General features: G+C 43.0%; 1 protein-coding gene across 1 annotated transcript; it reads left to right on the top strand.

The window, feature by feature from the left end:
• Nucleotides 1–5,229: 5,229 nt before the first annotated feature.
• LOC109869502 (WNT1-inducible-signaling pathway protein 2-like) lies at nt 5,230–11,275 on the top strand. Its single transcript, XM_020459692.2, has 5 exons — nt 5,230–5,506; nt 6,433–6,649; nt 7,661–7,909; nt 9,050–9,249; nt 9,650–11,275. Exons 1-5 carry the CDS (start codon nt 5,435–5,437, stop codon nt 9,965–9,967), a joined length of 1,056 nt encoding a protein of 351 aa, XP_020315281.1. The 5' UTR covers nt 5,230–5,434; the 3' UTR covers nt 9,968–11,275.
• The last annotated feature ends 169 nt before the right edge of the window (nt 11,276–11,444 follow it).

Genomic DNA, 11,444 nt, shown 5'->3' on the forward strand with positions numbered 1-11,444 from the left:
TTGTTGTTGTAGAATAGCTATCCTTGCAGCTTAGCTAGCCAAGTCTCACGATAGCCACCACAGGAGACAAAAGGAAAAAAGAGCGGAAAAGCTGATTAACCAAATCGAAAAGGTTCCTTTCTGTGAATTCACCCAACACAAAAGACGAAAGCTGAAAAACCTTTGCTCGTCGGCGTAGCCTTCCAGTTGAACAGGAAAACAGATCATGTCGTGCTGAGGAGAGCTAGAGTAGAACCTTTCTGTGAGGAAGGGGGGTGAAAATGACCAGAGGGCAAGCGACTCAACAGACTTGTGAGACTGGTTCTTCGAGCTGCTTAGAGATTCTGTGAATCCCACTGTAAGATGTTAAAATGAATAATTGAGAACGCTGGCTGCCCAAAATGACTAGTTTGTTGGTTGGCGTCCAAGTTATTTGTCCTGGTTTTGTTCTAACCATCCTGTTTCTATATACTCCCTATATATTACAGGACAAATCATAGTTTACACAGATTGTCATTCACAGACCTGAACAAAAATATTTCCATCCATGATGCTGCTCAGACCGTGCCAGATGAGACAGACAGTGTTGCCTTCCTACCTTCCTAGCTAATAAACCTGCCACTGCGGCTATCAAGGTGGGTGGGCGGGTGCTTCCTGGTAGTCGACAGTAGTTTCCGAACAGACAGACTAGGACTGCGTCCCAAATGGCAACCTATTTCCTATGTAATGGGCTACTTTTGACAGGGGCCTGTAGTAGTGCACTAAATAGGGAATAGGGTGCCATTTGGGACAACACCTGGGAGAGAGTGTAGTGCCCCACCCTACTGACGTCACCAGGTGACCTCCTGGTCAGGACACTGTCCTTATCAGAATGTTTAGCTGTTCCGGAGTGTCTGTGACAGGCCTATGTGATTTTCACACATTGAACTGGAATGCCTGGAATCTAGGTGTCATTTCCTTCAATAGCAAAACATCTTGGCTGCCGGAGACTATCCCTCCGTGTTGGAGAGTTGGAGAGCTCTCTGTGTCTACATAGCTGAACTGTCTAAGCACATCTGGACCACAGCTGGGATTAAAGATTGACAAACTGTGGCTTTATTAAACCTGTTTTGATACTGTATCATTGCTTGTTTTGTTTTCCCTCTTCTTAGTTAATTGTCAGTTACCAGAAAAGTATTTATTTGGGTTTTCTGACAGTACTGTGCAAATTTCAGACAATATACAGACAATATAGCATGATGTAACACATATGCAACTGTAGCATTTCCTATAGATTTCAAGAGGTCAGCAAGCAATCTTCACGCAGGAACACATGTCCAGGGCCGCACTTGTAGTACAGTACACCCCGAACTTAAAATAGTATTTCTCTCCAGCTAGTGTGCATTACTTTATGCTAATGTTAGAGCACTTTCTGGCCTGCCAAACTTTGCACCTGCAACCTCCCTATCCTCCTCCTTGCAAGATTCCTAACCAGGCTGTTCAAATCCATGTGTAGACTGAGACCTCCACCTTTCCTGCTGATGCTCTGTTTGGTGCACCTTTTAGCTCGGTGGAAAGACATAAAGAGAGGCTTCATGCATTGCAGTAATCATGTATACTACAAACTCTTGGTCGACAGTGATTTAGGCATAGTCATTTGGTAACATTTCAGAGCTTAAACCGTTAAGAAAGAACACATTGTTTCAATGTTGAAGTTGGATGAATTTACAGTAAACCTTGGGAGGAAAACACATCTTTCACATCGTTCATTGGGCTTTTATTCTTCCAGACTGAGTGAGGAATGTGGAAGAGCTAAGGCTTATTTTCACTGAATCAGGAATACTCGGACTGTGAGTTTCTCTTTAGTTTAGAAGTTGGCAGTAAGAGCGCGATGTCGGGCATCATCTCTGCCATGAGCTTCACTGGAATAATGAGTCAATGTACAGTACCAGTCAAAATTTTGGACACAGCTACTCATACAAGGGTTTTTCTTTATTTTTTACTATTTTCTACGTTGTAGCGTAATAGTGAAGACATCAAAACGCTGCAATAACATATATGGAATCATGTAGTAACCAATTTTTTTTAATCAAATCTAAATATATTTTACATTTTATATTACTCAGAGTAGCCACCCTTTGCATTGATGACAGCTTTGCACACGCTTAGCATTTCCTAACGTGAAGCTGGACCACTTTTGCTATTTCTGAACTAACATTACCTCACACAGTCACACACACACACACACACACACACACACACACACACACACACACACACACACACACACACACACACACACACACACACACACACACACACACACACACACACACACACACACACACACACACACACACACACACACACAGAGGCAATGTGTCTTCCGAATCTTGAAGATACAAGCATATCTGCCAGTCTTGTAAGCTTAAACATGGCGCTGCTCGGAAGCCTGAGGCTGTTGTTTCAGAGATGCACCTGTGCCAAAACCTTAGGCACCAACTTCAGAGTGCACTTGGCACTGTGTGTGTGTGTTTGTGTGCGTGTGTGTCAGATACTGCCCTGGGGGAGAGGTAAGATGTATTATTTGTGACTGTTGCTGGCCACAGCTTATTGACTTTCATTCACATTCAGATCCCTCAGAGCACACCAATTAAGTGCCACCCAAACCCTCTAACCATAAAGCTGGCAGACCTCAACTCGCTTAGTTAGCTGATGAGAGAAATTTGAGAGGTGAGAACATTTGATTTACGGTGGAATAAATGGATGCAATTATGGCCTCCGCAACTCTCTTTTTCATCTACTTTGTATGTCTAAATTGTGTCTACTTTGTATGTGACAGTGTTTTTATGTTTGACCATTATTGAATATTCAATGGCGTTTTTAGATATTTACTGAACGTTGGATGAACCTTTTCCTTGAACATATGTTGACCATTCTAGCTCCATAGTGGCAGATTTGGTACAGTAGGCTAGATTCGCTTATATTTCTCAACACTTTGATCGATGCTTTCTTTTCTACATTGATAGGAGCCATACTATTTTCATAGCATTGCCCTACAGTCCATGTGTGATTGAATCAACATTTAATCAAATAGGGCTCCTGTATAACATTACGTAGCAAAACAATATCACTCTTAAACTGAATGGGGTCATTGTATTGAGCCCTGAGGGACTCAGTCACAGTAATACTTTATTATCCTTTAGCTTTCCAACCAAACCCTGTGGGTTTTGGAAAGATTGATTGATTGTAGGGCTTACTTGGCTTTCACAATCCTTTGGTATTTGTAGATATGCATTTTACTTAAGTATATCATTGATGATTTGATGCTCACGATGGCATTGTTTTGCTCCTTTGATTGTATTTTTTTTAAAGCAAGTCATCACTTTAATTCATCCTTTTATTACCGCATACAGTAAGACAAATAATGACATTTCCAATCAACTTAAACGTAAACTAGAACATTGTAATATCTTTGCTACACCTGTATGTTTGAACAAGCATTGTTTGAAATATACATTCTTTATTACAAAACAAAACAATATTCAGGGTTGGGTAGGTTACTTTCTGAATGTAGTCCGTTACAGTTACTAGCTACCTGTCCAAAATTGGAATCAATAACGTAACTTTTGGATTACCCAAACTCAGTCATGTAATACGATTAAGTACTTGGACTACTTTACTTGTAATCAGTTACTCCCCAACCCTGACACTATTGCCACAAGTTGAATACTGTAGGCCCTTTGTTTTCTGCCCCTGAAGCAAGGTCTCCTCCAAATGTCCAATGTGCGCTGTGTGTTACAGCAGGGCTTTTGCCTTGCCTATATGCTTGGGGGCGTTCCAAATCCTGTATTTCTTGGACAGTATGAAAAGTAAATAAAAATGTGGGGAGAACAAAGTTTAGAGCAAACTGGCGATCAGTTCACGTCTGGTCTGCTTTAACTGGCTAACCACCTGGCTCCCACCTGTATTGGACATGCATACTTTCATCTGTCTCATTCTATTTTTAAACCATCTCTTTTCCTTTCTTTTCATTCCCTAGTCCCTTCTTTCTCCATGTGAACTGTTGGACCAAGGAATTAATCCTGAATACTCATGCCCAAGTAGTACTCAATATATTATCAGATCTATTTCTTTACCAAAAATATGTCAATGGTATACAGTGTTGTGGAAGCTACTCTGAAATCCTAGTTGACCAAAGTACCAATTACTTCACACTGGAAGAAGCTTCACTAAAGCTACCCTTAAGAAAAACATAGTTTATTTAACTGAAGTTACTTTGGAAAAGTAGTTACATCCAAGCTACTTCGTAAAAAAAGTATCATATCTAAATCTGAAATGTCATAGATAGATCACTCTGGTATCAGATGTTAACAGAATGTGTATTAAACACAAATTGTATTTAATTTATGCAAAAAAATAAGTGTGTAGTTCCAGTAATTAGCTACACTGCTACATGGCAAAAAATAAATTAACTACTGAAAATACCAATATTTGAATTTAGTTCAACTACTACCAAGCTACTGGAAAACGTAGTTGAATAACTACATGTAGTTCACTACTCCCCAACGCTAATGGTAAGTAATGGTAGGCCTATTTCATTGATAAAAGAAGCAAATAATCTAGACTTTTACAGAAATAATTTTCACCCGCCCCAAGTATTCTCTCCAGTCATAATCACAGCCTCTAATTTAGGCTAGATGTTAGTGTTTTCTGCTTCTTTGCTGTGGTTGCTGGGCAATTCTACTTAGCATCTGTCCTCAGGTGCTTCCCGAAATGGCACCCTATTCCCTATATAGTACTCTACTTTTAGCCAGAGCCCCATGGGTCCTGGTCAAAAGTAGTGCACTCTATAGTGAATTAGGGTGTCATTTCAGAAGCACATTTTGTGTCCTCATGGTCTCTGAGGATGGAACTCTCGGACATTGTTTACTTTACTCTAGTGTTTCTGTTTTGAGTTCCTCTCTTTCATAATGGGACTGGACACATCGACTCAAGTTCAGCCTCACATCAGACATGCTGCTGCAGCACCATGGCAACCAGAGGACGACGAGGTTGGAATTATAAGAGGCTCATTATTACAACTGCAGGTTGACTTAGAATACGTCATTGAATTCAGTTGCATCTGATGCGGTTTTGAAATGAGGAAATAACGAACAAACTCCCTGTTTCAATCTATAACAGCTAGAGGGGGAGAGAGATGGGAGGGAGGTAGGAGGAGAAAAAGGTCTGGAAGTAGAAATGGGCAACAGGGAGTAGGAATGTGAAGCATTTCTGCTCCTGCTCCAATGACTGTTTACACGGCGGTCAGCCTGTGACATCACAGCAGAGACTCAATAAATGTCAGCCATGCAGAGGAATGAGCAGTCAGCAAACAGCAAGCAGCACTGGTAGCTAGCTAGCACCACTACCATCACACTTAAGAGGTTAGACAGACGGGCAAACAGAGCAGTTCAATCAACCTACAGACGTTCCAATGGAAATTTCAAGACAACTCAGTGACAATGTGATAGCCTTGGCTTTGCTGCTCTGTATGGGTTCACTGCAGGTGAGGACAAACGACTATTCTGCTCTTCTATTTGTGTGTACCTGGAGGTGAACTGTACCTGTAGCTTACACCTGTTGCTCAGGATGTGAACTGTCTGTGGAAATCAACGAAACTGCATTCCATTGATCGATTCCATTGATTCCACGGAAAGATCTATCAGAAGCTTTCAGGTGGCTTTGGTTGAAGATTGTTTTGATAGAACTGATTTTGTTTTTATGTTATGGCTGTTGTTTTTTATTTGTAACTTACTCCATAGTCAATTTACCATATTTGCCATATAGCCAATATGTAATATATGTACAAGTAGCTAGCTATTCATGGCATGATGTAACAGTATTGTACACTGCTAAGTACTTTATTAGTTTGTGTTTTATCATTTAGAAATGGTCTTTAAAAAAAAATATATGTTTTTTACACTTTATACAGACCAGCATGAATATTAATGATACATGTTTAGAAATATTGATGAATGATGAATGTTTGATGTTGCATTGCATAGTTGCGGTAGAGACAACACATTATGTTTTTGAGTCCATGGGGGCATGACATTGCTCCACCAGTGAATAATTGCAGCCAGTATGTCCATAGGCTGCCTGCTGTGGCTTGGCTCCATTAACTGTATGTAATTGAAGACAGGACTATTTTGACCAGACAGTGTTGGACAAAGTGTTCCCCAAACAAAGTACTTCTACCAAATATTAATGTGCTTACAATTGGTCAAGGAAAGGCTGTTTTATTTCAGAACATAATGGCAACATTTTTCAACTATGGTGATGAGGATGATTATGATGAGGATGATGATAATGGTCGTAATGATGAAGACTATGATGGCAATGACAACAACAACAACCAATTGACCTCCTACTCCTCTTGCTCTAACCTCAGCCTGCTTTAACCTCTAACCTCTGCTCCCTGTTTTACTCTAGGTGTGGTGTCAGCTGTGCCCGGGACCATGCCAGTGCCCCAACCCCATGCCCCAGTGCCCAGCAGGAGTCCCTCTGGTCCTGGACGGCTGCCAGTGCTGCCAGGTGTGTGCCCGGCAGCAGGGCGAGGCCTGCAGCGACCTGTATGTGTGTGACAGCCAGAGAGGACTGAAGTGTGACTACAGCGCCAGCTTCCCCGGCGACCCTGGAGAGTGTGTCAGTGAGTGCCAGCCTTTTCCTCCTGTTTTTTTAGGCTTTATTACTGACAGTAATGTAAACAGAAGGGGGGGGGGGGGGGGTAGATGAGAAGGATAAACAGTGGGAAGGGTGGACACAGGGATTGAATCCTGCCTGGTCTCCAGGGTCATAACATATGTGCTTGTGCCGGAAGTGTTGCCACTGGACCACAGGCTCTGCACAGTGGTCACCCTTTTCTAAACAACCAGGCTAGCAGACAAAAAAACACAGAAAGGGATGGCACATGGAGCTGAAGTCTATGTCTGACTGTTTGTATGAGAGGGACAAACAGACAATCTGTTTAGGGCATATACTGATCCAGCCAGCCGCAGAGCGCAGGGGCTTGAGTTTGACTGTACTCCAAAACATCTGAACCTCTATTTTCAGTGGTGGTGTTGGCACATTTCCTCTGATGACTGCCCATCGAGAATGATACATTGCCGAGACAACACACACGGATTGGAAAACAGACTCCTCAGTCTCCTCAGGACTGGGCTGAATCCCAAATGGCACCCTATTCCCTGCATAGTGCACTACTTTTGACCAGAAGTAGTGCACTAAATAGGGGAAAGGGTTCCATTTGGGAACGCATGGTTTCCCATAACATCACATAACAACCCAGAGTCTTGGCAGTTGACATTATCCTCTTGTTTCCTTACCTCACTCTTACACAAGCTCTGTCACTCTCTCAATCTCTCGCTCTCTCTCTTTCCCTCTTTCTCTCTTTCTGTGAGTAATTGTATTTTTTTCCAGAGTTAAGGACAGGGTGGGGCTGCCAGTCCAGGGTAAAGAGCCTCTTAGAGGGTCTCTCTGTCCTGTTCCCAGACCTGGGTTCAAATAATAGTTTAAATAATTTCAAATATCTGTGCTTGATTGAGTTTGCATGGTTTGATGAAGTAATCCAATAGTTCCAAAATGCAAACCCTACCCATCTGGCACTCCAGGCAGGCAAATAGTTTTTGAAACCAGGTCTGTTCTGTTTCCACCCTTCCAGGTCAGGAGGAGTTGGGCTGTGAGCTGAACGGGGTCTCCTATCAGGATGGCCAGGTGTTCCAGCCCTCCTGTGCCACTCAGTGCCACTGCCTGGGGGGAGGGTTGACTTGTGTGCCCCTGTGCCCTGAGGACGTCAATCTTCCCAACCCAGACTGCCCACACCCCCAAAGGGTACAGCTGCCTGGGAGGTGCTGCAAGGAGTGGGTCTGTGAGAACATGGACAACACAGTCGTTCAGGATGCCATCACAGGTGACTGAGACATCAGTCTAGTTTAACAATCATATTCTAGCCTGGTTCCAGATATGTTTGTGCTGTATAGCCAACTCCCTATAGTGGTTGGCATTAGCTACTATATGCAGATCTGGTACCAGGCTAGTCATCCTCTGTTCTGACACAGGTTTCTGCTACGTATTTCGATTGGACCATCTTGAGAGGGAACCAATAAAATGCTTCCCTGTGAATCCTAAACCATTATTTTTGGTGTTAGCTTGACATTCATGAAGAATATGGTGTTTGTCAAGCTTAGATGTTAGCTAACTATACATAGCACTTTTACACACAATTGAATATAAGAATGACAAATGTTGTTCCGTGGATCAAGCTGTAAGGCAATATTTAGCTTCCCACGTTTACATGAGCTCTGCCACTGACGCTCATAGTCTGAGGTCTTTTATTGAGGGATCTTTTGCATTTTATTGTGGTGAGTCTGGCCAAATGAAAAGGCACAATGTCCAAATATAACCCCCGCATTTCATTGGAAAAGTCTGGCCAGATGAAAATGCACATTATTGTCAAAATAACAAGCCCGGTTCCAACACCGACCCTGTTTCCAAAGCTGCATCCCAGATGGCCCCCTATTCCATATGTAGTGCACTACTTTTGACCAAGTAGTGAATTAAATAGGGAATATGGTGCCATTTTGGGACCAATGCCTAGTTTCATAACAAGACCCATGGCTAGGCGACGCAACAATTAAACACAATAAGCCCAAGGAGTCTGAAATAGTCCCAAAAACGGGTTAGGAAAATAAAACCGCTAAGGAAAAGAACATCTGGAATTTCTGACACTGTCACACAGTCAAGCTATGTCAATAGCAATGGAACATTTTGTTCAAATTGTTCTTGAATTCAAAGCCTAGACGGTTTTTTTCGTGCTGTGTTACAGAAACAATGCCAAAGAAACTGCTGATTATTATGACTCAGATCCGACCAGAGATGCTATCTTAGGGATTGATCTCCATCCAGATAGCAATGCTTTTCTGTGCTACGAAAAGACAGGAAGTTCCTGTACAAGTTTAGGCCAATTGAGTCATTAAGAGACATTATGACATCTGAGACACTCTGATAAAAACCTATAAAAATCATTTTTATCCTGGCCTCCTCTCTCCAGCCTCCAGTTTGTGGCCAGGCCTGTCGGGTCCCTCTAACTGTATAGACCAGAGTACAGAGTGGAGTGCATGTTCCCAAACCTGTGGCGCTGGGGTCTCCACGCGGGTCTCCAACAAGAACCCAGCCTGTCGGCTCGAGATGCAGAGCCGTCTTTGTAAGGTCCGGCCCTGTCAGGCACTCCAGCCACACAGGAACCCCATGGTGAGTTAATATCTTCCCAGACTCTCTGCCCCACGTCTTTACCCCCCTACCCTAACTCCACGTCTACCCCAACCTTAAGTGTAATTTGGGGTTAATAGGTTATGTTAACAGGAGCCACACGTAAGCCTCATGTATGTGTTAAAATGTGTGTTCCTGTCACCTAGACTCTACTATATTGGTATAAAGTGCCCATTTCTCAGTCTGTGAAATGGTCATACTGGAAAATGCTTGAGGTGGAAAAAATATAAGAATGTGTACAGTAGATGTATTAGGGTAAATGTGTTTTTCTTCAATAAGTACATTTGAGTTCATTCCCAGTCTAATAATACATACATTAACCTCTATTCTCAGCAACCATGAGCTCATCTAGCAGCCTAACGTTGATGATCTGTTTTCCCAGTGGGCCCGGCATTGTGAGCCCAGCTACAGGTCAGTGGTGCCAGTGAGACTGGTGCACCAGGGCTGCTACAGCACACGGGTCTACCGGCCCCGGTACTGCGGCCAGTGCACCGACACCCGCTGCTGTACCCCCTACCAGATCAGCACGGCCATGGTGGCCTTCCGTTGCCCCACCGGCAGGCGTCTTCACCGGGCAGTCATGATGATCCAGTCCTGTGTCTGTCACTACAACTGCCCCTACTCCGCTACAGGACCCTATGCAGCTGCACCCTACTCAGGCTCCGCACGCTCTCACCGGAGCCCTGCCGTGTGGGGCTAGACTTGACGTTCGAGTCAATCCTCTGGGCCCTATGCCTTCTTGAGAACCTGGAGCGTCCACCATGGCTCTTCACCTCCTATCCTACCCCTCTCCATGTACTGACACGCTCATACTGAGACCTGTCCAGACAGGACCTGCGAGCAACACCTTTGCTGTGTTCCAATGTCAATACAAGTGCACTCCTTCTAAGTGGTATACCAGTATGATTATTTGAACGGAGCCTCTGTCTATCATGGCTTGATCCAGCAGGTGTAGCCCACTTCATAGGATAGATAGGGGAAGTGAAAAGATCTTCCAGGTGATAAGCTGTGACTGAGTCGGGGGAAGAAAGCCCTGATATGAATGGACAAGCTCCGTCTGCACTAAGACCTCCCACTCTATTCCACTCTTATCACATCTCATAAGGTGACCTCATGGGGAAAATAATAGGTCAGGGAACCGTAGTTAGCTACAATGACCCCAGATATTAGCCTTGGTTTCTCTCCACAACAGAGTCATTGTCAAGCCAAACATTAGGCATGGCAACTCCACGAGGAGTTGGCAAGAGTGCAGAAAAATACTAGCCTCTATCTAGCATATGTAAGTTAAATACTGTCACACAACAAATGCATTTATGACTAATTGACCAACTGTAGTCTTATGCTGTATGTAGAAGACCAGGTGACAGTCATTTGTTGTCTTTCTTGACTCCTTTTAGGCCCCAGATGTTCTCCTGACCACTTGGACCTGACTTAGTTTCAGTGGATACGACTCAAGTGTTGTTACTTTGATTTGAGTGCATTTATTTTGCAGAGTGACACCAACCTTTGAGTTGATAGATGCTGTATCTTGACATGCAATGCCATCTGTTATATCAGTTTGTTTGTTTGTTTGTTTGTTTGTTTATAAATGGGTCTATTTTGTGTTCTTAGTCAGATGAAATTGCACTTATTTTCAATGTTGCTGTAAATATAAACTATTCGAATGCTTTTTGAAATATTGTCCAATTGTATCACTGATTTTATACTTTGTCCAAACTGTTTTCCATTCACAATGACTTTTTATGTAAAGCTTGAGCTACTTTGTATATTGCATATTATTCATTAATGATATTACTACATTGAGAGTCGATTGTTGTAATTTGTGATGTAACTTTCCCTTAAAACTCCTTATGACTTATTAGTGATTTGGGTGCTGATATTTGATAGCTTTCAACATCCACAATATACGCCGTAGCTTCCCAAAGTCAGAAAGCCATGTACAGTATCTTCTTATTTGCAGTATCTAATGACTTCCAATGAGATATGAGTAAAAAAAAAAAGCTATCTATCACTTTGGTGGCTGTAGTCTTTGACAATTTGCATGGTATAGAGGTCCTGGATGGCAGGGAGCTCGGCCCCAGTGATATACTGGGTTGTATGCACTACCCTCTGAAGCGCCTTGCGGTCAGATGCCAAGCGGTTGCCATACCAGGCGGTGATGCAGCCAGTCAAGATGC

Source organism: Oncorhynchus kisutch, linkage group LG24 (assembly GCF_002021735.2).
Source record: "Oncorhynchus kisutch isolate 150728-3 linkage group LG24, Okis_V2, whole genome shotgun sequence".
In the NCBI taxonomy this organism is placed as follows: Eukaryota; Metazoa; Chordata; class Actinopteri; order Salmoniformes; family Salmonidae; genus Oncorhynchus; species Oncorhynchus kisutch.

Excerpts from the sequence above, each read along its gene's own strand:
- LOC109869502 (XM_020459692.2), top strand. The coding sequence starts at position 5,435 with ATGGAAATTTCAAGACAACTCAGTGACAATGTGATAGCCTTGGCTTTG. Across the intron at positions 5,507-6,432 it reads TCTGTATGGGTTCACTGCAG|GTGTGGTGTCAGCTGTGCCC; the intron begins GTGAGGACAAAC and ends GTTTTACTCTAG. Across the intron at positions 6,650-7,660 it reads CGACCCTGGAGAGTGTGTCA|GTCAGGAGGAGTTGGGCTGT; the intron begins GTGAGTGCCAGC and ends CCACCCTTCCAG.